At 47.8% G+C, this 27,377-nt stretch overlaps 1 protein-coding gene across 7 annotated transcripts in view; it reads left to right on the plus strand.

Annotated features, from left to right (window-relative positions):
* LOC140426938 (PH and SEC7 domain-containing protein 2-like) overlaps positions 1-27,377 on the plus strand; it is a 294,703-nt gene that overhangs the window by 219,111 nt on the left and 48,215 nt on the right. For 5 of the 7 annotated variants that reach the window (XM_072512238.1, XM_072512239.1, XM_072512237.1 and 2 more), the window contains 3 exons: positions 8,216-8,259; positions 18,208-18,398; positions 24,965-25,035. In XM_072512238.1, the coding sequence (XP_072368339.1) occupies positions 8,216-8,259; positions 18,208-18,398; positions 24,965-25,035 (306 nt within the window). Of the gene's footprint in view, positions 1-8,215; positions 8,260-18,207; positions 18,399-24,964; positions 25,036-27,377 lie in introns of those variants that run through there. The other 2 variants (XR_011948349.1, XM_072512243.1) reach the window with 2 other exon arrangements.

The raw sequence follows: 27,377 nt of genomic DNA on the forward strand, positions 1-27,377 counted from the left end.
GCCATCCAGTCGGGTGTTGCGGTCGGGTGTTCCGTCGGGTGGGGGAGCAGCGCGGCCTTATGAGCCGTCACGCCGTGCGGCGCGTATGACGCTGCACGGCGTGAACCACTGCGCAAGCGCGGATCCCATTACGTCGCTGCTAGCCCATTTCGGGCCAGAGACTATCGACCCATTTTTCCGACGTGACGCAAGCCGGATTTGCGCCGTTTTTTGCGCCGATCGGCGGACTTTCCGCCGATAACGGAGAATTTTGCCCCAGATCTCTCAATTGTGTTACTCCTGCTCTTTGCCATGTTCCAAATCCCCCATCCATTCTCCCCGGAGCAAACCTATGGTTATTTCTTATCGGGGACCACCCCGAGGCTCCCGTCTTACCCCTATGCCGTCTCCACTGCCCCCAGATTTTCAGTGTAGCCACCACCACCGGGCTTGTGGTGTATTTCTTCGGTGAGAACGGCAACGGCGCCGTCACCATAGCTTGTAGGCTAGTCCCCCTGCAGGACGCCCTCTCCAATCTCTTCCACGCCGCTCCCTCCTCTTCTCCCATCCACTTGCATACCATTGAGATATTGGCGGCCCAGTAGTACTCACTTAGGCTCGGTAGTGCCAGTCCCCCCCTATCCCTACTACGCTGCAAAAATCCCCTCCTCACTCTCGGGGTCTTCCCGGCCCACACAAAACTCATGATATTCTTCTCAATCCTTTTGAAAAAAGCCTTCGTGATCACCACCGGGAGGCACTGAAACACAAAAAGGAATCTCGGGAGGACCACCATTTTAACCGCCTGTACCCTCCCTGCCAGTGACAGGGATACCATGTCCCATCTCTTGAAGTCCTCCTCCATCTGTTCCACCAACCGCGTTAAATTTAACCTATGCAATGTGCCCCAATTCTTGGCTATCTGGATCCCCAAGTAGCGAAAGTCCCTTGTTACCTTCCTCAGCGGTAAGTCCTCTATTTCTCTGCTCTGCCCCCCTGGATGCACCACAAACAACTCACTTTTCCCCATGTTCAGTTTATATCCTGAAAATTCTCCAAACTCCCCAAGTATCTGCATTATCTCTGGCATCCCCTCCGCCGGGTCCGCCACATACAACAACAAATCGTCCGCATACAGAGATACCCGGTGTTCTTCTCCTCCCCTGAGTACTCCCCTCCACTTCCTGGAACCCCTCAATGCTATTACCAGGGGCTCAATCGCCAGTGCAAACAATAATGGGGACAGAGGACATCCCTGCCTCGTCCCTCTATGGAGCCGAAAATATGCAGACCCCCGTCCATTCGTGACCACGCTCGCCATCGGGGCCCTATACAGCAGCTGTACCCATCTAATATACTCATCTCCAAAGCCAAATCTCCTCAACACCTCCCACAAATAATCCCACTCCACTCTATCAAATGCTTTCTCGGCATCCATCGCCACCACTATCTCCGCTTCCCCCTCTGGTGGGGGCATCATCATTACTCCTAGCAGCCTCCGTATATTCGTATTCAGCTGTCTCCCCTTCACAAACCCAGTTTGGTCCTCATGGACCACCCCCGGGACACAATCCTCTATCCTCATTGCCATTACCTTGGCCAGAATCTTAGCGTCTACATTCAGGAGGGAAATAGGCCTATAGGACCCGCATTGCAGCGGGTCTTTTTCTTTCTTTAGGAGAAGCGATATCGTTGCCTCTGACATAGTCGGGGGCAGCTGTCCCCTTTCCCTCGCCTCATTAAAGGTTCTCATCAGTAGCGGGGCGAGCAAGTCCACATATTTCCTGTAAAATTCATCTGGGAATCCATCCGGTCCCGGAGCCTTCCCCGCCTGCATGCTCCTAATTCCTTTCACTACTTCCTCCATTTCGATCTGTGCTCCCAGTCCCACCCTCTCCTGCTCCTCCACCTTAGGAAATTCCAGCTGGCCCAGAAAACACCTCATTCTCTCCTTCCCATCCGGGGGCTGAGCTTCATAGAATCTTTCATAGAATGCCTTGAACACTCCATTCACTCTCTCCGCTCCCCGCTCCATCTCTCCCTCCTCATCCCTCACTCTCCCTATTTCCCACGCTGCTCCCCTTTTCCTCAATTGGTGGGCCAGCAACCTTCTCCCCATATTCGTATTGTACACCCTGTGCCTTCCTCCACTGTGCCTCTGCAGTACCCGTAGTCAGCAAATCAAATTCTACGTGTAGCCTTTGCCTTTCCCTGTACAGTCCCTCCTCCGGTGCCTCCGCATATTGCCTGTCCACCCTCAGAGGTTCTTGCAGCAACCGCTCCCGTTCCCTACTCTCCTGCTTTCCTTTATGTGCCCTGATTGATATCAGCTCCCCTCTAACCACTGCCTTCAGCGCCTCCCAGACCACTCCCACCTGGACCTCCCCATTATCATTGAGTTCCAAGTACTTTTCAATACACCCCCTCACCCTTAGACACACCCCCTCATCTGACATTAGTCCCATGTCCATTCTCCAGGGTGGACGCCGTTCTTTTTCCTCCCCTATCTCCAAGTCCACCCAATGTGGAGCGTGATCCGAGATAGCTATAGCCATATACTCCGTCCCCCTCACCTTCGGGATCAACGCCCTTCCCAAAACAAAAAAGTCTATTCGCGAATAAACTTTGTGGACATAGGAGAAAAACGAAAACTCCTTACTCCTAGGTCTACTAAATCTCCATGGGTCTACTCCTCCCATCTGCTCCATAAAGTCTTTAAGCACCTTGGCTGCTGCCGGCCTCCTTCCAGTCCTGGACCTCGATCTGTCCAGTCCTGGTTCCAGCACCGTGTTAAAATCTCCACCCATTACCAACTTCCCCACCTCTAGGTCCGGGATACGCCCTAACATGCGCCTCATAAAGTTGGCATCATCCCAGTTCGGGGCATTTACGTTCACTAAGACCACCGCCTCCCCCTGTAATTTGCCACTCACCATCACGCATCTGCCCCCACTATCCGCCACTATGGTCTTTGCCTCAAACATTACCCACTTCCCCACTAATAAAACCAACCCCCCTGTTTTTCGCATCTAGCCCCGAATGAAACACCTGCCCCACCCATCCTTTGCGTAGTCTAACCTGGTCTATCAGTTTCAAATGCGTCTCCTGTAACATAACCACATCTGCCTTAAGTTTCTTTAGGTGTGCGAGTACCCGTGCCCTCTTTATCGGCCCGTTCAGCCCTCTCACATTCCACGTGATCAGCCGGGTTGGGGGGCTCTTTACCCCCCCCCTTGTCGATTAGCCATCCCCTTTTACCCAGCTCCTCACCCGGTTCCCACGCAGCTGTGTCCCCCCCACGCGGTGCCCCGCCCACCCCACCCCATACCAGCTCCCCCTTCTCCCCAGCAGCAGCAACCCAGTAAATCCCCGCCTCCCACCACCCCCCCCCCCCCCGCTAGATCCCCCACTAGCGTAGTTACACCCCCCATGTTGCTCCCATAAGTCAGCAAACTCTGGCCGACCTCGGCTTCCCCCCGTGACCTCGGCTCGCACCGTGCGACGCCCCCTCCTTCCTGCTTCCCTATTCTCGCCATAATTATCATAGCGCGGAACAAAGACCGCGCTTCCCTTTTGGCCCCGCCCCCAATGGCCAACGCCCCCAACTCCACCTCCCTTCCTCCCTCCCCCACAACCTGTGGAAGAGAGAAAAGTTACCGGGTCGCAGGATTAACAACATAAAAATCATCTCTCCCCCCTTTTTTCCCCCCTCTTCGCCCCCCATATTCGCCCCACCACTTTGTCTCAAACGTTCTTTTTTAATAACCCACTCATTCCAATTTCTCTTCAACAATAAATGTCCACGCCTCACCCGCCATTTCAAGGTAGTGGTGCTTCCCTCGATATGTGACCCACAGTCTTGCCGGCTGCAGCATTCCAAATTTGATCTTCTTTTTATGAAGCACCGCCTTGGCCCGATTAAAGCTCGCCCTCCTTCTCGCCACCTCCGCACTCCAGTCTTGATATACGCGGATCACCGCGTTCTCCCATCTGCTGCTCCGAGTTTTCTTTGCCCATCTTAGGACCATCTCTCTGTCCTTAAAATGGAGGAATCTCACCACTATGGCTCGAGGAATTTCTCCAGCCCTCCGTCTTCGCGCCATAACTCGTTAGGCTCCCTCCACCTCCAGCGGACCCGTCGGGGCCTCCGATCCCATCAACGAGTGCAGCATCGTGCTCACATATGCCCTGACGTCCGCCCCTTCTGCACCTTCAGGAAGACCAAGAATCCTTAAATTCTTCTTCCTCGCATTATTCTCCAGCACCTCCAGCCTTTCCACACATCGTTTATGGTGTGCCTCGTGCATCTCCGTCTTCACCACCAGGCCCTGTATATCGTCCTCGTTCTCGGCAGCCTTTGCCTTCACGACCCGAAGCTCCAGCTCCTGGGTCTTTTGCTCATCTTTTAGCCCTTTAATCACCTGTAATATCGGGGCCAACAGCTCCTTCTTCATCTCCTTTTTAAGCTCTTCCACGCAGCGTTTCAAAAACTCGTGTTGTTCAGGGCCCCATATTAAACTGCCACCTTCCGACGCCATCTTGGTTTTTGCTTGCCTTCCTTGCCGCTGCTCTAAAGGATCCACCGCAATCCGGCCACTTTCCTCTCCTTTTTCCATCTGTGTCCAGGGGGGATTCCCTTCTGGTTTACCGCACAGTGTTTTTAGCCGTTAAAATTGCCGTTGGGGCTCCTATTAAGAGCCCAAAAGTCTGTTCCACCGGGAGCTGCCGAAACGTGCGACTTAGCTGGTCATCGCCGCACCCGGAAGCCACCATCTGCTATCCTAACTGCTTGCTGCACTTGCATGCTTGCGTTTAGTGACTGGTGTACAAGGACACACCGTCCTTGTGTATGTCAACATTTCCCAATCAATCACCATTTGAATAATACTCTGCCATTCTGTTACTCCTTCCGAAAAAGATAACTTCATATTTATCCACATTATATTGCATCTGCCATGTATTTGCCCTCACTCAAATTGTTTAATCACCTTGAGGTCTCTTAACATCCTCCCCGCCACACACATTCCCACCAAGTTTTGTGTCATTAGCAAAATTGGAAATATTATATTTGGTTGCCTCATCCAGACCATTGATGTGTATTGTGAATAACTGGGGCCCAAGTACTGATCCCTGCGGGGCCCCTCTAATCACCACCTGTCACTCCAAAAAAGACCCATTTATTCCTACTCTCTGCTTCCTATCTGCTAACCAATTCTCAATACATGCCACTTTATTACCCCCCAATAAAGAGCCTTTAAACCTGTCTTTTTACCAGTTTTCCCTACTCTGTGTTTATTTCCTGGTGCACACTTTGTGTTTACTATGCTCTGGCCCCACCTGTCACACTCTGGTTATCATTACCGCATTGCTACCCTGCATTATTGCCTTTCTCTCTACTTTTCCAAATCTCTTCTCACAAGAATCCTCCCCTACCCTCCCACTATTTAGTTTGAAGCCCTTTCTACAGCCCGCGTTATACAACTCACCAGTATGCTGGTCCCATTGTGGTTCAGGTAAAGGCTGTCTCAATAGTACACCTCCCCTTTTCCCCAGTACTGGTGCCAGTACCCATGAAACCCAATTCTCCCACATCAATCTTTGATCCACGCATTCAAGTCTAATTTATCTCATACCAGTTTGCTTGTGCCTCAGATGGTAATCCAACGAGTATTGCCTTTGTGGTTCTGCTTTTAATTTAGCCCTAATTGCTCAGCAGAACCTCTTTCTTATACATGTGGACCACAACAACTGGATCCTTCTCCTCCCACTCTTAAGTTCCTCACCATCTCTCAAGGCTTATCCTGGCACCAGGGAGACAACACAGCATTCAGGACTCATGCTCTCGGCTGCTGAAAACTCTATTTATTCCTTAACTTTCCTGTCACCGTTTACAACTGCATTCCTTTTTACTCTCCTCAGTTTATTAGCTTTCTGTATGATGGTGTCATGGTCAGTTTGCTTATCCTTCCTGCAGTCCCTCTGCTTATCTACACAAACAGCAAGAATCTAAATCTGTTGGACAATTGCAAGGGCTGAGATTCTTGCATTACTATTTTTGGATCCCCATGCCTGTTTCACTTGTTGCCAACCCGTCCTGCCTCTGAACATAGATCAAATCCAACATACCTGGTTTAAGGGATTTGGCTGCCTCCTGGAACAAAGTGCGGAATTCTCCCATGTGGGACTACGGCGGCAGCAAGACGTTTAGTGCTGTACTCCATGGTGGGGCAGGCATGATGGCACTCACCCCGCCAACCTGTGTGGGTGCCCAACATCACTGACCTACCATTGAAGGAAGACGATGGAGCTCCTGAATTGGAAAATGGATCTCTGGGAACACTCTGAAGCTGCAAGATGGTTCTCCTCAATGACACTGAAACTGGAAGATCCACTTGTAGATGCTCTTTCCACCCACTGCTGTGGTGTTTCAGGATCCAGGGTCACTGGCAGCCTCCTTCCTACACTCCAGAGGCAGCTCCAGGCATTCTTCAGGTCAGTCCCAACTTCTGCACACCACGTTGTTCCTCACAACTATGTAGCTTCCTCCGGTCTTCCAATCGTCCCTCTCTGCCCCATCGCCACTCAACTAAATTTTCTTTTCCCCTGGCTCTGGTCTATTGTGTTTCCCCCACTTCACCTCACCATTGCTGGTCATGTCTTTAATCAGTTTGCAATTCCCTCTCTAAACTCCCTGCATCTCCTCATTAAGATCCTCCTTAAACCACGGTAGCATAGTGGTTAGCACAGTTGTTTCACAGCTCCAGGGTCCCAGGTTCGATTCCCGGCTTGGGTCACTGTCTGTGTGGAGTCTGCACGTTCTCCCCGTGTTTGCTTGGGTTTCCTCCGGGTGCTCTGGTTTCCTCCCACAGTCCAAAGATGTGCAGGTTAGGTTGTTTGGCTGTGCTAAATTGCCCTTAATGTTCAAGAAAAGTTTGGTGGGGTTAGGGGGATAGGATTGAGGTGTGGGGATAAGGTGGAGGTATGGGCTTGGGTAGAGTGCTCTTTCCAAGGGCCGGTGCAGACTCGATGGGTCGAATGGCCTCCTTCTGCACTGTAAATTCCATGATTCTATGATTCTTCAACCAAGCCTTTTAATAATTCCTTCTTTAGGCTTGGTATCCATGTTTGGCTTCTGTCTCAGAGAATTTCTCTGTATTAAAAACATATCGATACACTGTCTACATTTATGGAACCTTACCTCAAGCAAAGTCTCCTTATGATACTTTAATATCACATTACACAGCAACAAGGCCTGGAATTTCTACTCGTTTGTACTTTTTTGACACAACTCAGTTGAAATCAATGTAACTGGTGCAAAAGACTGCAGAATTCTAACCACCTAGCATGTTCAACATAAATAGAGTTCACACGATGTTTTGTGCTGGTTTAAAAAGCATTGTGCTGGATGGAAGCCCTGCCCACAGAACTGGCTGCACTCTCAAGATGAATCAATCACTATTGAGAGTCTCCGCTAATTATACACATTTGTGGACTTTTGAGGAAATGAAAATCGCTTATTGTCACAGGTCGGCTTCAAATGAAGTTACTGTGAAAAGCCCCTCGTCGCCACATTCCGGCGCCTGTTCGGGGAGGCTGGTACGGGAATTGAACCGTGCTGCTGGCCTGCCTGGGTCTGCTTTCAAAGCCAGTGATTTAGCCCTGTGCTAAACTAACCAAGAGTTTCCAAAGGTTAAGCTGGATCTTTTGGGTGCAAGGACACTAACAGGTATGTTTTAAAATCTTACAAATTTCAATACAACTAGCAAATGGTTGTGTATCTTTAAAAGTCACCTTTGTTTAACATCTGGTTACTCACAGATGATGGAGATAAACTATGATTTAAAATTGCTTCTTTTGTTTGCGATGAGCCTATTTTCAGTTGTATTAATGTAACTGCGCACAGTTGCCCTGGTTCATGGCAGGTTTGCAGCTGAATTCGACGATATGCAACTGAATTTGGAAACTTTGAGGAAGGAAACGCTTGTTAAAACTCGCACAAATTGGTGTGATTTGAGCCTGAGGAGAAACTTAATTCATGTGACATTTAAAAAATTACTTGGCTTGCAGGACAATAGGTTTTCAAAGTACAACCAAAACCAAATTATTTGCTATTTTTCTAACAAAATGATGATGACAGTAGAAAATAATTGTTTGCAATGCATATTTAATTAATTACCTTTAAATTCAATTTCATGTTTAAATGACCACTAATAAAATATAATTTATTTTCCTTCAGGGATTGTACAACTCAATAAAAAATGAAAAGCTGGAGTGGGCTGTGTAAGTGCAACTTCTATATTTGTGACACAAAAATATTCTGATGCATTAAGTGTCCCAAACCTTTCACAATATCAATAATGACACTTCTCCTGTCTATGAAACTTGCCATCTGAAATCTGTCCCTTGAATGAAGAATCATTTTTAAAAATTCATTTTTACTGGATGCAATTTTCACTGGATAGGCCAGCGTTTGTTGCCCATCCTTAATTGCCCTTGAGAAGGTGGTGATGGGCTGCCTGCTTGAACCGCTGCAGCCCATGTGGTGGGAGGATTTTGATGCATCGACAGGGAAGGGTCAGAGCTATATTTTCAAGTCAGGGTGGTGAGTGACTTGGCAGGGAACCTCCAGGTGGTGGGGTTCCTATGTAGCTGCTGCCCTTGTCCTTTTAGATGGTAGTTGCTGTGGGTTTGGAAGGTGCTGCGAAGGAGCCTTAGTGAGTTCATGCAGAGCATCTTGTAGATGGTACACATGGCTGTCACTATGCATTGGTGGTGGAGGGAGTGAATGTTTGTGGAAGGGGTGCCAATCAAGCGGGCTGCTTTGTCCTGGATAGTGTCTAGTTTCTTGAGTGTTGTTGGTGCTACACTCATCCAGGCTAGTGAGGAGTATTCCATCACAATCCTGACTTGTGCTTATAGGTATGGACAGGCTTTGGGAAGTCAGGAGGTGAGTTACTTGTCGCAGGATTCCTGGCCTCTGACGTGCTTTTGTAACCACAATATTTGGACGGCTAGTCCAGTTCAGTTTCGTGTCAGTTGTAACCTCCAGGATGTTGATAGGGAATTCAGTGATGGTAATGACATTGAATGTCAAGGGGCGATGGTTTAATTCTCTCTTAGAACAAAGAACATTACAGCACAGGAACAGGCCCTTTTGCCCACCAAGCCTGCACCGATCCAGATTCCTTATTTAGACCTACTACTTTGTATCCCTCCATTCCCCACCCGTTCCTGTGCCTATCAAGATATATCTTAAACGTTGCTATCATGCCTGCCTACACCACTTCCACTGGCAATGTGTTCCCTGTACCCACCACTCTCTGCGTGAAAAACTTTCCCCGCACATCTCCCCTAAACTTTCCCTTCTCACCTTGAACCTTGTAATTGAGTCTTCCACCCCACAAAAGAGCTTCTGATTATTGGAGATGGTCATTGCCTGGCACTTGTATGGCGTGAATGTTACTTGCCACTTGTCAGCCCAAACCTGCACATTGTCCAGGTCTTGCTGCATTTGGACATGTGCTCCTTCATTATCTGAGGAGTCACGAATGGTGCTGAACGTTGTGCAATCATCGGCAAACATTCCCACATCTGGCCTTATGTTGGAAGGAAGGTTATTGATGAAACAGCTGAAGATGGTTGGGTCTGGGACACTACTTTGAGGAACTCTTGCCGTGATGCCCCGGGACTGAAATGACTGACCTCCAACAACCACAACCAGCTTCCTTTGTGCTAGGTATGATTCCAACCAGAGAGTTTTCCCCCTCATTCCCATTGACTCCAGTTTAGCTAGGGCTCCGAGATGCCATATCCAATCAAATGCTGCCTTGATGTCAAGAGCAGTCATTCTCACCTCACCTCTGGCATTCAGCTCTTTTGTCCATGTTTGAATCAAGGCTGTAATGAGGTCAGGAACTGAGTGACCCTGGCAGAAACAAAACTGAGCACCGGTGAGCAGATTATTGCTAAGTAAGCGCTGCTTGAAAGCACTTTTAATAACCCCTTCCAACACTGATGATTGAGTGTAGACTTACAGGGCAGTAATTGCCCCATTTGGATTTCTCCTGCTTTTTGTGTACAGGACGTAAATGGGTAATTTTCCAACGCATAGATGCCAGTGTTGTAACTGTACTGGAACAGTTTGGCGGAGGGGGCAAGTTCTGCGGGAATATTGTCAGGGCCCATAGCCTTTGCAGTATTCGGTGCCTTCAGCTGTTTCTTGATTTCACGCAGCACAAATTGAATTCGATGAAGACTGGTGTCTGAGAAACTGGGGACCTCTGGAGAAGACCGAAGACCGAGATGCATCATCCACTCGGCACTTAGGACACAGAACAATACAGCACAGTACAGGCCCTTCGGCCCACGATATTGTGCCGACCATTTATCCTAATTCAAATTTGACCTTCCAAAATTAATCACTTCACATTTATCTAGGTTGAACTCCATCTGCCACTTCTCAGCCCAGCTCTGCATTCTGTCAGTGTCCTGTTGCAACAGCCCTCGACACTATCTACAACTCCACCAACCTTTGTTTCATCGGCAAAATTACTTACCCACCCTTCCACTTCCTCATCCAAGTCATTTATAAAAACCACAAAGAGCAGAGGTCCCAGAACAGATCCCTACAGGACACCACTGGTCATCGACCTCCAGGCGGAATACTTTCCATCCACTACCACTCGCTGTCTTCTTTCGGCCAGCCAATTCTGTATCCAGACAACCAGATTTCCCTATATCCCATGCCCCCTGACTTTCTGAATGAGCCTACCATGGGGAACCTTATCTAATGCCTTACTGAAATCCATATACACCACATCCACTGCCTGACCTTCATCAATGTGTCTTGTCACATCCTCAAAGAATTCAATGAGGCTTGTGAGGCATAGCCTGCCCCTCACAAAGCCATGCTGACTATCTTTAATCATACTATGGTTTTCTAAACAATCATAAGTCCTATCTCGCAGAATCCTTTCCAGTATTTTGCTCACCACAGATGTAAGACTGACTGGTCTGTAATTCCCAAGTCTTTCCCTGTTCCCTTTCTTGAACAGGGGAAACAACATTCGCTTCCCTCCAATCATCTGGTACTACTCCAGTGGAGAGTGAGGACGTAAAGATCATCGCCAACGATGCGCAATCTCCTCCCTTGCTTCCCACAGTAAGGTATGTCCCACCTGGCCCGGGGACTTATCTATCCTGATGCTTTTCAAAATTTCCAGCACATCCTCCTACTTAATATCAACCTGTTTGAGCCTATTAACCTGGTTCACGCTGTTCTCATGAGCAACAAGGCCCCTCTCTCGAGTGAATACTGAAGCAAAATATTCATGAAGGCCTCCCCTACCTCCTCAGACTCTAGGCACAAGTTCCCTCCACTATCCCTGATCAGCCCTACTCTCACTCTGATCATCCTCTTATTTTTCACGTAAGTGTAGAACGACTTGGAGTTTTCCCTAATCCTAAAACTGAAGATTATTGCGGATGCTTCAGCCTTGTCTTTTACACTGATGTACTGGGCTCCTCCCATCAATGAGGATGGGGATATTTGTGAAATCTCCTCCTCCAGTAAGTTGTTTGATTGTCCGGCACCTGTCACAACTGGATGTGGCAGGACTTCATAGAATGGTTACAGCATAGAAGGGTATTCTTTATCCCATCAAGCCCATGCCAGCTCTCTGCAAGAGCAATTTTGTTATTCCTACTCCTCTTCCCTTCTCCCCTATTCAAGTTTGTTTTCTTCCAGTGCTCATAAAATTCCCTTCTGAAATCCTCAATTGAATCCACTTCCATCCCCCTCTCAGGCAGTGCATTCTGAATCCTAATCACTCAGTAAATGAAGACATTTCTCCTTGTGTTCCCTTTGAATCTTTTGCCAAACACCTTGGCCAGAGTTCTCTGGCCGTTTGCTGGTGCAAGATTCTCTAGTCCTCTTGACAGTGCACCCCTGCCCACGCTTTCCCGGCGGCATGGGGTGGTTTAAAAAAAAATACTTTTATTAAGGCATTTGTATAAACATTAAACACAAACCAACACAAGAGTAGGAACAAACAGAAACCTCATAATAAATAAATAACTATCTGAATGTCCCAACCTCCCTGCCGTTCCCTTCCTCCCATCCTGCCTTCCCCATTTTACTCTCTTTCTCCCCTCACCCTGCTGACACCTCAATTTTCCGTGAAGAAGTCAATAAACTTTCCATCTCTGGGCAAACCCTTCCATTGACCCTCTCAAGGCAAACTTAATTTTCTGCAGTCTTTGGAACTCCGCCAGGTCGCTCACCCACGCCCCTGGTTTTGACGCCCCCGAGTCCCTCCACTCCCAACAAAATCCGTCTCTGGGCTACCAGGGAGGCAAAGGCCAGAACGTCGGTTTCTCTCGCCCCCTGGATTCCCAGGTATTCCGACACACCAAATATCGCACTTCTGCACTTGGAGCCACCTTCACCCTCAGCACCTCGGACATTACGTCCGCGAACCCTTGCCAGAACCCCTTCAGTTTCGGACAAGCCCAAAACATGTGAACCAGGTTCACGGGCCTCTCCGCGCACCGCCCACACCTGTCCTCCACCCCCTCAAAGAACCTACTCATCCTGGCCACCACCATATGCACCCTAAAGCAACAGGTCGTCCGATATAGCGAGACCCTGTGCTGAACCCCCCCCGCCCCTCGCACAATCTTGATGCTCTAATGACACTATTGTCAAGGCAAAAAGCAACAGGGAGAGTGGGCACCCCTGCCTTGTCCCCGGTGTAGGCTGAAGAACCCCAAGCTCACCCGATTTGTCTGTACACTCGCAACGGTGCCCTCTATAACAATCGGACCCAGTCCACAAACCCTTGGCCAAACCCTAACTGCCCCAGCACTTCCCACAAATACTCCCGTTCCATCCGATCGAACGCCTTCTCTGCATCCATTGCAACCTCCACGTCCTGTCCCTCCGGGGACATCATTATCACATTCAGTAATTCCTGGCGTTTACCAACAGCTGTCTCCCCTTTACGAATCCCGTCTGGTCCTCCCCTATCACCCCGGCACACAGTTCTCAATTTGCGAGGCCAAGATCTTTGCCAGCAATTTGGCGTCCACATTTAGCAAAGATATTGACTGGCAGGACCCACACTGCTCCGGACCTTTATCCTTCTTTAATATTAGGGATATGGACGCCTGCGATAATATAGGGGGAGCATCCCTTCTCCCTCACCTCAAAGATTGTCCTTACCAGTGGGGGCCCCAGATCCCAACAAATGTCTCATAAATTTCTACAGGAAACCCATCTGTGCCCAGGGCCTTCCCTGCCTGCATCGTTCCCATGCCCTCCATCACCTCCATCAGTCCAGTGAGGGCCCCCCCCCGGACCGGGGGCTCTGATTCATGGAGCCTCTTATAAAACTCCTTGAAAACCCCATTCACCTCCACCGGGTCCAGCACCATTCTTCCTAAGTTGGTGGGCCAGCATCCTGCTCACCCTCTCCCTGACTCGTACACTACCTCTCTGGCCCTCCGCAACTGCTCCACTGCCTTCCCTGTGGACCCCAATCCAAACTCCATCTGGAGTTTCTGCCTCTTCTTCAACAGACCCGCCTCCAGGGCCTCCGAAAACCTCCTATCCACCCACAGAATCTTGTCCACCAGCCTTTCCATCTCTGGTCGTTCCACCTTCTCCCTATGCGCCTGGATCGATATGAACTCCCTGCTGACCACTGCCTTGAGTGCCACCCATAGCGTGGCAGCCGAAACCCACCCGTATCATTCAGTTCTACATACCCCCAAATGGCGGCCCTCACCCGCTCGTAAAACTTCTCATCCGCTAACAGCCTTACATCCAGTCTCCACTGCGGGTGTTAGGGCCCTCCCAGTTCCACTTGTAAGTCCACCCAGTGCGGCGCATGGTCTGAAACCACAATTGCCGAGCACCCCAAGTCGACCACCCTGCCAGTAACATCTTGTCCACCACAAAATAATCAATTCGTGAGTACACCCTGTGCTCATGGGAGAAGTAGAAGACCTCCTTCGCCCTTGGCTTCCCAAACCCCCTCGGATCCACCCCTCCCATGCGCTCCATGAACCCCTTCAGCTCATTCGCCACCAGCGATACCCGCCTTGACCTCGGGCTCGACTGGTCCAGACCTGGTTCAATGACCATATTAAAATGCCGTCCCTTAATCAATCGATGCGAGTCCAGGTCTGGGACATTCCCCGCCTCATGAAGTCCACATCATCCCAGTTTGGGGCATAGACATTCACCAGGACCACTGGCACCCCCTCCAGCTTCCCACTCACCATCAAAAACGCCTCGAATGAATCTGCGGAAATATTTCCCAACTCAAACGCCACCCACTTGTTTATCAGCACCTCCACCTCCTGCTTCTTCATATCTAATCCTGGGAATGAAAAATTTGCCCTACCTACCCTTTCCTTAGTCTAGTCTGATCCCCGATATTCAAGTGCGTTTCTTGCAAAAAAGTCACGTCCGCCTTCAAGTTCCTGAAGTGCGCGAACACATGCAACTGTTTGACTGGCCCATTCAGCGCTCTCATGTTCCATGTGACCAATCTGGTCAGGGGCTACCCCGCCCCCCTCCTCTGCCGATCAACCATATAATTTCTTGGGCCAACCCCGGGCCATGTCACATGACCCTCCAGGCCCACCCTCGGATGTCCACCGTCTCTCTCCCCCCCCCCCACTTCTTTCTGCGCCACGGCAGCCACACCTTTGTCAGCAACGCCCCCTCCACCCCCCCAACCCTAAACAAAACAACAATCCCATCCCCCTCTTCTACACCAACCACTTAGTCACCCCGCACTGCCCTCCCATTAACTAGCCTGCCCAGCTAGCCTGGCAGCCCCCAGCCATGGCCCTAAACCACCTACCCCTCACGTCCCACAGATTCCTCTCCCCCTGCTCGCTCACCTCCATAGCACAGACAACAATTAAATAAGAAAAATGTGCACTCACCCCAAACATCCCGCCACCAAACCCAACAAGACATCTCGACGAAGAGAGGTTTGCCCAAAGCCAACAAACAAAAGTCAGTGAACACGAAAAAGGCAGTGAAAACCCACATCCCCTCACACCTCCTCCACAGTTCACTGTCCACCCTCTCCTGCCAGTCCATTGTCTCTTAAAAACTCCGTCGCCTCCTCTGGTGTCCCAAAATAACGTTCTTGGCTGTCCTGAGTCACCCAGAGGCGGGCTGGGTACAGCATCCCAAACTTCACCCCTTCTTAAAGAGAGCAGCCTTCTCTCGATTAAACCCGGCTCACAATGCCCAGGTCCTGGTACACCCAGAGCTCATTACCTTCCCAAGTGAGCCTCCTCGTCTGCCTGGCCCACCGCAATATGTTCTCCTTGTCAAGGAATCAGTGGAGCCAAACCACCATCGCCCTCGGCGGCTCGTTCACCTGCGGCTTCCTCATCAGCGTCCTATGTGCCCAGTCGACTTCCAGGGGCCTTTGGCCCCCTCCCCCATCAACTGCTCCAGCATCTTGGCTACATATGAGCCAGCATCCGCTCCCTCGATGCCTTCAGTCACAATTCTTAAGTTTTGTCTCCAGGAGCGGCTCTAGATCCTCCACCTTCTCATACAGCCGCTTCTGGGTCTCTCGCATCATTCCGATCTTAGCCGCCAACGAGGTAACGTGCTCCTCATGCTCCCCCACCTCCTCCTCCATGTTCCGAATAGCCTGGTCTTAGGACACCAGCCTCTGTTCCACCCGATCGATCCCTGCTTTTAGCGGTTCCATCACCTTGGCCTGGACCTCCTGGGCTTCCCTCCTCTGCTGGCTGAACTTCCAGCTGCTCTGTTGACAACTGGGCGAACAGGGCTGACCCTTTGCCCTCCACCATCTTCACCTGTGGCGCTCAAAGAATTTCTTGCTCCAACAGCACCCTTCTTCTCGACCCACTTCTGGTCCGTGGATCCATCCACCAGCACCACCAGTGGAGTTTAACTTTCCTCAATTACCTCTACACCTTTTTCCACTGGCAAATGGGGAAAAGAACCAGAACAAATGCTGCCAAATGTGCGACCACTCACACCATGGCTGCCGCTGAAAGTCCGTGGGGTGGTTTCGAAGGGAATTGCCATTTACAGTGGCGGGCGCAGAGAATCCTGCCGCCAGCAAATGGCACACCTCCTCCTGCCTCCGAGAAACACACTGTTGGGAGGCCAGAGAACCCTGCCCCTTATTCCTCTGCACTTTCTGTTGAATCTCTACAGTGCAGAAGGAGGCCATACGGCCCATCGAGTCTGCACCAGCCCTCTGAAAGGACACCCTACCCAGGCCCATTCCCCAGCCCTATCCCCATAACTTGCACATCTTTGGAAACTAAGGGGAAATTTTAGCATGGCCAATCCACCTAACCTGGACATCTTTGGACTGTGGGAAGAAACTGAATCACCCGGAGGAAACCCACACAGGCACAGGGGGAATGTGGAAACTTCACACAGACAGTCATCCAAGGCAGGAATCAAACCCGGATCCCTGGCGCTGTGGGGCAGCAGTGCTAACCACCATGCCATTCTTTTTTCCCCCCTTTTCCCATCTATTCTATATGGTAATCAGAAGCCAGTATCATCACCCATTTCCCCTTCTTTAAATTATTGAACACAATCCAGAAAAGCCACCATAACATGATCAAATTTATTATCCTAGATGAATCACAGTCCTCCAGAACAGTACAAGGGCAGCTCCTTGGCTCTATCTGTAAGTGATTCAAGGTATGAGTGATTTCCATAAGGGACAAGACCTTTGAAGTCTGAGTTCCACCTCATTGGCCAGTAGTAGCACAGTCTGTCCCTAAACTTTATTAATCTCATTCCACAGGGAAACTTGGTAGACATCCTAGTCTGATGTTATTGATGGCTTTCGCCCCCTATGCCAAATGCGGAATATAGCATTGTAAACATTGGAATCATTATCATAAATCTTTTCTGCACCCTCTATAAAGCTTTCACATCCTTCCGAAAATGTGGAGCTCAGAATTAAATGCAATACTACAGTTGAGACTGAATCATCAGAATAAAGATTCATCATAGCTTCCTTACTTTTGTACTCTATGCCTCTATTTGTAAAGCCCTGGATTCCGTACATATTTTAACCACACTGTCAAACAAAATTTTGAACTTGTGCCCTGTACACTCAAGTTTAGATTATTAATATATACCATGAACAGCAGTGATCCTAGGCCTGACCCTTGAGAAACCCAACTGTATATCTTTCTTCAGTCTCAAAAACAACCGTCCACCAGTACTCTTTCTTTGTTTCTTACCAGTCAGCCATATCCATTTCTATGCTGTCACTGTCCCTTTTATTCCATTGGCTTCAATTTTGCTTGTAAGGAAATAAAAGGAAGCAGATTCTGCACTCTGGATCCTACTATCTCATGGGACATCCTGCACATGTGCCCAAAGATTTGTAGTCAATAAATCAGCCTATTCAGTCACATGAAAACCCATGGCAAAAACGTCTGACCCTGAGTAGACATCAACCTCGAATCGAGGGACAGCTGACAATGACACCTTATCAAAAGCCTTTTGGAAGTCCATATAGATTATATCAACTGCAATACCCCCATAAATCCTCTCTATTACGTCATAAAAAGCTCAATCAAATTGGTTAAACGCAACTTTAAAAAATCCATTCTGGCTCCCCTAATTTACATTTGTACAAGTGGCTGTTAATCTTGTCCCAAATGATCATTTCTTAATGTTTCCCACCACCAAGATTAAACTGAATGGCCGATAATTGCTGGGTTTATCCTTAAATTCTTTCTTGAACCAAGGTGTGACATTTGCAACTTTCCATTTTTGATCAATGTATATCTATTACGTCACGGAGAGCTTCAAGTTTGCCAGTTGACATCATAACACCCTTTCTCTAGACTTTTTTGATGCTCTCAGCAAACTGCCAGATTGAACTTCATGAGACCCCTTCCCTAATTACATTTTATTACATTTTGTGATCAGTGCCAGTCATTTTATGCTGGCACCGGAGTTGGGAAATTCATCAGAGCTGCTCAAATTCTGCTGGTATATCTGCAAAAGTGTGACTGAAACCCAGTTTACATGTGTAAAATGACATTGTAAACGGAGATGTGCTTTGAATTAAATTATATAATTACCAATCAACATGCAAAATTGTATCAAAGTATTTCATTATAGAAAATAGACTGTTTTAAATGTCTTCAATAAAAGTGATTGGTGCTTCCACTCTTTTCTTTAAGAGATGAAGATGAGTTGAGGAAATCTCTCTCTGAGCTTGTGGATGATAAATATGATAGTTGTCCTAAGAAAGTGACCAGAATAATTGATAGCAGTAATCCCTTCCTCGACATCCCTCAGGCATTGAATGCAGCAACCTACAAACATGGAGTTCTCAATCGTAAAACACATGCAGATATGGATGGCAAGAGAAGTGAGTATGTTTCTAGTGTTGAATTTTTACAGACCAGTTATGCAAACTTACATTCAACAGCTTAAATAAAGTCTTATTTTCTTGAACAAAACCATTTTGGTGAAGATTGTGTCCATGGCCACACATTCCTGTTTCATGGTGCTTCCAGTAAATGTATTTTGCTGAAAAATAGCCTGTACCATGAGTATGAGTTGGTTTCATTTCCAAAGTACAGCTATTTGAACATAGCGCCCTGCCAAGTTCCCGACTGCAGGCAAACAGGTCCCCAATACACGCTGCTCGGCCAGTTGAGATTGGCATATTTGGCTTCTGGGATCTGCCCCAAGGGAATCAATGTAAGTTTGTGTAAAGAAACTGCATTTCTTCCCACTAGATTTTTATGTGACATTTGTCAGTCTTATGTTTACCAATGAATAATCCTTGTCAGTTCTTAATAGGAGCCTATAGACATGGCTATGTCATGTGTCTCTTCGATATAACCCCATAGTTATTAACAACCATATTGCCTGGCTGCTTGTGTCTGATTTCTTCAACAGTCCTCTGGGGGAGCTGGCTTTGTTATGCAGCTGCAGTCCCATTGTGGGAGGTATCTGCCTAATCTCTGCTCCTCCTGCCATTCTCCAACTGGGGGATGTTCTTTGCAGATGACCAGAACCCTGAGCGGCAACAGACGCTTAGCCATCATGAAGAGCAAAGCCTTTGTCTTGGTTCACAAGCTGATCTATTAGACTCGCCAAAGTTTGAGGTCTCAGTTGTGGCAGTTTTCCCATTCCATCCTGATTACATGGACACCGAGGCTGGCTGTTTCAAAGCTGGGTTGGGTACCTGACACCCGGATGAATTCCGGGTCCCAACTCTTTTAAAATTTAAATGCCCTAATTGAGCGGGAGCAAAGCTCGGTGGACAATTAGTAGCACTGAGCACCTCCAGGAGTGGTGAGGTGTCTGCTTGCCACCAGTGGCAAAGGCAGATGGCAGCCATGTGGAGGGGTGGTGGGGAGAGGAAAGTAGACAAAGCAGCAGTTCCTTTAAAGGCCAGGTGCTGGAACATGACAGAAAATGCCCATGGGCTCAAAGTTAAGGTACAACGTTCGATTCAACACTAACTACCCGTCAAAGTTAATTTTTAGACAAAAAGAATAAGATGCCCCAGACTCTTTGGAAATTTCAATCTCCACCGAACAAGTCCCTTAGCTTCAGAAGTTATTTATTGCTGGCAAGTGGTGAAAGTCCCAAACTGTCCCAGAGGCACAGGGATCCCAAAATGACTTTCAGGACCCCGATGGTCCTGCCAACTGTTTCCCAGCATCAAAGAGTACATTCAGCGGGAAACCCCATTGACAAGGGCGGGACCAGAAGATCCTGCTGCCAGCCAGTTGGTGGGTCGCCTCTGTCACCACAAACACACGGCGGTGGGGGAAATGTGGAAAATCTCACCCAATATTACTGACTTTTCACCATATCTTCTGATATTCCTACAATGGGCATAAATTTGACACAAACTACAATAACGTTTTGAACTACACAATTACTGTTTCGCATATACGCACCATAACACAAGAGCATTATCATTAGTTGCTAAAAAAAAGTCAATAATTCTGCACTTTTATGTGGCGATAAGACCATCCTTCAAACCCCTCCCACCCTTGAATTAATGGGAAATTTTAGGAATTGATAAGAACATTCACTCTTAACGTGACTAAATTTTTAACGATATCCTAACTTCACAATTACTGCTAAACACCCTTACCAGCACTGAAATGTTAATTTTTTATTCGGGACTATGTCACATTTTTCAATTATTAACAAAATTTCACAAATCTTTGCAACATTTCTTAGAGTTAGCTATGTTAGTAGTTTAGCCTCTATCTAAATGTTCACAGAGGAGGATTCTCTGTAGCACAAACTATTGCCTCTGTCCTCAGGATTGGATTGGATTTGTTTATTGTCACGTGTACCGAGGTACAGTGAAAAGTATTTTTCTGCGAGTAGCTCAACAGATCATTAAGTACATGGGAAGAAAAGGGAAGAAAAGAAAATACATAATAGGGCAACACAAGGTATACAATGTAATTACATTTTAAAAGATTGGAACGAGTATAAGTTAAGTAAAAAGTGGATCTGTTGGGGAGAGCTCGCAGAGAGTCGCCCCGCTCCGGCGCCATCTTCTGGACACATATCCACAAGAAAATCCACATTTTCTTAATCAAAGGATGAAATGACGCCTCTTAGAAAAATTCCATTGATGCAGCACATCAATTTTTAAAATATACCAGCGGGTATTTCATTTTCAGTCCGCAGAAAACATGTAGGGAGCACTTGATGGTTCCATAAATGAGTTGACTTTGGTGAATCTGATGAGGTCAGCAGCTCCCCATTTCAAATCCATGACACTTCCTACTTGTGTAATAATCTTAGGATATATATTTTTTTAAATTACAGGAGAAAATTGATGAACTTTGTAAGTGATATGCCCAAAGTTCAGAAAAAGATGGATACAAACAACAGATTCCATTGGACACAGATGGTCAATGCTTTGGATCCAGTGTCTATTTCTTATTACGCAGAGGGCTGGATTTGGCTTGGTGAACTTTTGTGTATCAACCAGTTCTCATATTCATGTTTAAACTACTAATCCTATTAATAAGTATAAATTGCTCAGTGAGTGAGTTTATCTCTCCTTCTCACAGTCATCAAAGAGGAAGTCCAGATCATAACATTATGAACTAACATTTTATTAGCACTTAGAATAATGCACTTAGTACTTTCTTAACAGTGATGGAAAACACAATACTGAGACAGTAATTGCACTCAATGTATTGTGATAACTATTATTAACTGATTGAATGAATGGGTGTGATTCAACGGGAAAAAAAATCTATGTCCGGTTTTGGGTGTGTTTAGCGGGGTGTTTCTCGGTGGTTGCAGCTCCGAGAAACACCCCGCTATTCAACAGCACTTTGCCTTTTTTTTTGGTCTCGGGGGGTTTCTCTCTGCCAAGATCACACTTGAATAATTTCCTGCTGGAAAGGCTTAACGCAGATCGGGGCGTTATTTTGTCTGACTGCTCTGAAATTTCCCCCGACTTGCAGAACCCCCCCAACCTTGCAGAAGCCCCTGGGAACACACCCTCACCTCTCCCCACTCCATCTGGCAAGGCCCCCCCCTTTGGACCTGATTCCTAGGGCGCTTTGTGTGGGTTCAAGGGAGTGCGGTGGTGCCTGAGGACATCTTATCGGTGAGTTGGGACTTGGGAGGGTTCCCGGGTCGCATCGGGGGGGAGGTCAAGAGATCGGGATGCCGTTTTCCGGCGAGCAGGGATCTTCAGTGCAGAATACGCGACTAAGTGCAGCCTCGGCTGCGGCGTTCCCCGCTGAGGCCTCGTATTTACCCAAATGGCCGTTCGATAATGTGTTTCTTGGCGCTTCCAGCCATTTTTACCTCGTCATAATTCTTAGATGCTGCCTCTCACAGGGAAGTATAAACTTCCTGTGCCCACCCCATCAATTTACTTTACATGGGTAATGTCAACTATTTTTTTGCCCACCTCATTTGGGTTGCTATTTTCTGAAAGGCCCTAAAAAAATTTATACCTCCTTCTCTTCACATTTTGGGAGGGCCTGTATAAATGTAAACTTTTTTTTGCCACTGGGTTCCATTCTAAGATTAAGCTCCCCTCTCGTTCCTGGCAGCTCCCCTCTAATTTCCAGTACCTTAAGTTGGAATTCTCCCTTTTGTGTTTTACTCTCGATTGCTTTTTCTTCTCTCTCTAATTCCACCCTCCTCATTTCCATCTCCATTCCTCTTTCTTTTTGCTGCATCGCTAATTGTTTCATGTGTAACTGGATTTTATTTAGCTAATTCAGCTAATGGTTGCTATGACCCAGGCTGTGTTTCTGGCATCTCTTTCAAATTTAAATGTTGAGCAATAACATCAGTTATCTCTACCTTCCTAGCTTTAGCTGGTACCTCTATTTTTAATTCACCTGCCAATTTATCCAGTTTGTCTTTTTGAAGTCCCTTTAAATAAACCAAAGACAAGTCGCCCACCTGAAGAAAAGTCTTGGCAACTTCCAGAGCCATCCTGTTATATTGCTACAAACCTGGGGCGGGATCCTCCCCGACCCGGCGGGGAGGGGGGTTCCGGCGTAATGGAGTGGCGGGCCCCAAAGGTGCGGACGTCTCCGCATCTTTAGGGGCCAAGCCATCACCTTGAGGGGCTAGGCCCGCGCCGGAGTGGTTTCCGCTCCACCGGCTGGCGGGAAAGGCCTTTGGCGCCACGCCAGCCGGGGCCGAAAGGTCTTCGCCGGGCGACGTGGGTCTGCGCATGCGCGGGACCGTCAGCGGCTGCTAACGTCATCCCCGCGCATGCGCAGGGGAGGGATCTCTTCTGCCTCTGCCATAGTGAAGACCATGGCGAAGGCGGAAGAAAAAGAGTGCCCCCACGGCACAGGCCCGCCCGCGGATCGGTGGGCCCCGATCACGGGCCAGGCCACCGTGGGCGCAGCCCCCCTAGGACCCCGGAGCCCGGCCGCGCCGCCTTGTCCCGCTGTTCTAAAGGTGGTTTAATCCACGCTGGCGGGACAGGCATTCCAGCAGCGGGACTTCGGCCTATCGTGGGCTGGAGAATCGGTGGGGGTGGGCCCGCCGACCGGCGCGGTGCGATTCCCTCCCCCGCCGACCGTCGCGGCGCGATTCCCGCACCCGCCGAATCTCTGGTGGCGGAGACTTTGGGACACGGCGGGGGCGGGATCCACACTAGTCCCCGGCGATTCTCCGACCCGGCAGGGGGTCGGAGAATCCCGCCCCTGGTGTCTCTTTTTAATTTATACAGTAATCCCAACTTCGCCATCTACCTTTCAAAGATCCTGGATCTGAGCCCCCAAATTATGTTACGACACCCTGGGCTCGGGCAGGATCTATACCAGCCCCACTTGACCCGGAGTCAGAACACAGTTAAATTAACAAATAATTCTTGGAAAAATACCTAAAGTCTTTGACCTTTGGCTGCCCAATAATTACAGTCACCAGGTTTGTAAATGTAAACACAATTACTGTTTATTTACAACAAGAACTATAATGAAATATGCAGCAAGTACAATTAGTTAAAGATGCATGTCCGTTCAGCATCCATGGATCAAAAATGTGAACGGCAAAAATAAGGAAAGGGGAAATAAGGGAATCAACAGGAAGGACAAATATAAAATTAACTTTTCAGGGCCAGTAAGAGTATTTAGCAGTAGTTATGAAGTTATGTACACTGTTAAAAGCCCAGTTGCACCTCATTCAACATGGTGTAACTTTTCCAGGGCTTTTACAGACTAATGGCATTAAAGTGGAACTACTCTCCCATTCATGATTGCAAGACAGTTAGCAGTCTGTGTGAACCTTTGCAGCACACCCTCTGAGGAGTTTTCTGTGTTATTTTGCACATGTCTGAACTTTCAAGGTTGTCATCAGTTTCTGTGGAGGAATGACGGCAAATATGGATAGTTTTGCCATCACCACCATAACAAAACCCAGGCCAATATATATTTATTCACTTGAAGATTTTTGAAAGTACGCTTTTTCACAGCTACTTGTATTATGGAGCCTATACGCTAAACAGGAATTGTTCAGTTGAATACCCCTGCCGTAGTGAACAATTATTGCCGCAATTATCTTTACAATATGATTAATTAGTTGCTCGATGTGTAGGCATACGTTCCATTTTGTACTTGAACCTGGCAGAACCTGCCATATGTCTTATCTTTTGGAAACAAACCTTTACATGCAGTAACTGAAGCATAGAGGCATACAGTATCTGATATCTGTAAATATCTTGCATTGTGTGCATAAAAAACAAGTTCTGCTATTGAGTTGACAAATAAAAGTCTGAAGTCTTATTGTGTTGCCTGCCCTCAATTCACCTATTTGGAAAAAAATTAATGCCCTCCTTGTGGCGTGTTTGGTGGTGGTGGGCCATTTAATCAGGTGGCAAGTGGGGACCTAGCTGCCCTTCTACTACTGCCCCAATTAAGCCTGAGACAGGAAATCGCAGGTATGCTTTCCCAGCCCATTGAGATTCTTAAGTGAGCTATTAATGCCTACTTTAGGGCCTAATCCTGCCTCTGGTAGAATTCACCCAGTATCAGGAGGGGTACTTGCCATTCAGGAAGCCCAAAATGCAAAGCTTGGCGACAGATCTCTGCAGGCTGGTTTTACTCTGCCTGGGATCCTTGGTCCCAGGGAAGACTCACCACGACCCAGTTAAGGGCCTGATTGGTATTTAATGCAGCAGGACCTCCTAAAATAAGGCGATGCAAGGTTCTCACTGGCTCTCGGGTCGGAAGGCAAGACTTCCATCGCCTCCATTAAATAGTGCCAATTGACTCATGCTGCATCCTTATTATAATCTCAGTATGAACACCTCATTAAAAATTACTGAGTACCTATGCCTGTACTCAAACATTTTGATTTTAACACTGCTATTGATGTCCTTCTAGATCATCAAAGTAGATTTAAAAAATGTACCTATGTAAGAGCGTATTAATAAATATGGCTCAGAATTTCTTTTTTTTTTTTCAGCTCCCAGAGGAAGACGAGGATGGAAGAAATTTTATGCAGTGCTCAAAGGGACAATTCTTTACTTACAAAAGGTAGTGAATGAAAAAACCTAATTGTCTACATCAAGGATGAGAAATTTCTGCTGTTTGGCAGAATTCCAAATTTTGGATCAGGGAATTCGACCATTTTAATTTATTTTCTGCCCCCTCCTGGCCCAGAAAAGGCAACACTCGACTCCTCTCGATTGTACACATCACCAATTCTGATCTTGCTTTGACACACTACTGTGATTGAGAGATGCAGAGGCTATGCGCCCCCCACCCCCCCCCCCCCCCCCCAAGTTGCTGTTTGTACTTTGTGCAGCCTGCAGAAAGCCTTCCTGAGTTGGACTGTTTTCCTAGTGCCGCCTCTGCTGCGTGAGTTGCTGTTGCTGGACAAGGCCAAGAGTGTGACCGGGGCCATAGAAGGAGGCGACCCAGTCAAGAGCTAGAGCAGTGCCAAGACTGGGAATGGGTCGAGAGCTGGGCGGGGGCAGGGGAGACCGAGGTCGAGAGCAGAAATGTGACCAGAGCTCTGGGGTAGGTGTATGGAGGCTTGGATTGTGGGGGGAGGTGGTGTGTAGGGAGTCAGGGGTTGTAAGTGGAGCCCATGCTGGGCTGAGGCCAGTAGCGGGAGCAGGACCAGGGATGGACTTCTGAATCTGTATAAGGCTCTGGTCAGACCCCTTTTGGAGTATTGTGAGCAGTTTTGGGCCCCGTATCAAAGGAAGGATGCGCTGGCCATGGAAAGCGCCCAGAGGTTCACAAGAATGATCCCTGGAATGAAGAGCGTGTCGTATGAGGAACGGTTGAGGACTTTGGGTCTGTACTCGTTGGAGTTTAGAAGGATGAGGAGGGATCTTATTGAAACTTACAGGATACTGCGAGACCTGGATAGAGTGGACGTGGAGAGGATCTTTCCACTTGAAACTAAAACCAGAGGACACAATTTAAGACTAAAGGGACGATCCTTTAAAACAGAGATGAGGAGCAATTTCTTCAGCCAGAGGGTGATGAATCTGTGGAACTCTTTGCCGCAGAAGGCTGTGGAGGCCAAACCACTGAGTGTCTCAGACAGAGATCGATAGGTTCTTGATTTATAAGGGGATCAGGGGTTATGGGAAGAAGGCAGGAGAATGAGGATGAGAAACATATCAGCCATGATTGAATGGCGGAGCAGACTCGATGGGCCGAGTGGCCTAATTCTGCTGCTATGTCTTATGGTCTTATTGGGTCGACAGCTGCTGTGGGGCCAAGAGTGAGACTGGGGCGGGTGTTGGGGAGACTAGGGTCAAAAGCAGGAACAGGAGCAGGATCAATGCTTGGAGAGGTGCCAAGCAGCCCGCAAGGCAAGGATTTGGTCTGAGGCCAGGGCCAAGAGTGGGAGCAGGGCCGAGCATGGGAGAGGGTCCTGGAGAAATGGAAAAGGGGATGAGTGAGTGGGGCTGAGTGGAAATTGCAAGGAGGACATGAGTTAGTGAATGACGGAAGATGGGTTTGGAAGACAAGTGTGTGTGATGGGGGGAGAGGAGCTGATTACATTGTGGGTAAGGGGAGAGGAGCTTCACTTGCGTGTTTTGTCACCATAGAATATGGCGAGTTATGGCTGAAATATACAACAGTACAAAAAATAAAAATATTTTTACAAAGTACTTTAAAAGCACAGATTTTCATATTTATATGCTGTATTATTTATTATATGTTGAACTATAATATCTGAACATTAATAATAACATACCAGATGTTACTGTGCTCCTATAATTACTGTTTTTTTGCTGGCGTCTGGGGTCACGTTAATTTTTAAGAGTTGTTTTTATCGCACATAAATTCATGGATGAGATATGGGCTTCATTGGCAAGGCCAGCCTTTGTTTCCTATCCCTACTTGCCCTTAAGAGAAGGTGGTGATGAGTTAAAACGATCAACAAATAGATTTGCAAAACACTACCATAGTTCTTTGCTTCACTTTGCATTATATAATCCAGCAAGTTCTTTTCTGTTGTTATTATGGACTTCATCCAGTATGATGTGCACCTAACTATATTGAATGCTGAAATGCTAAGGCCACTTTGGTGATTTGATATAAATGCATTGATCTACAGTCTTGATGGTAATAGAAGGTAAACAATGAGAAAACTAATGTTTCTACCCACTTGAAGTTTATCAATTCCACTCATTTAAAATGGTCAAGAAGCAATTGCATTTCACTTCAGATCATGGGCTGGATTCGTCGATTCTGAAGCTATGCCTGCAGGATCCATCCGGTCTTACAACCAAAATGTTGACGCCACCCCCGCACCGATCCTACGCCCGGTGGGGGGCTGGCAGCTGCGCAGCGTAAATCGCCCAGCTTTACCGAGGATATGGCCGTAGAATGCCGGGTCCTTGGCCGCGCAT

The sequence above is a fragment of the Scyliorhinus torazame genome, chromosome 7 (genome assembly GCF_047496885.1).
Source record: "Scyliorhinus torazame isolate Kashiwa2021f chromosome 7, sScyTor2.1, whole genome shotgun sequence".
Classification (NCBI taxonomy): Eukaryota; Metazoa; Chordata; class Chondrichthyes; order Carcharhiniformes; family Scyliorhinidae; genus Scyliorhinus; species Scyliorhinus torazame.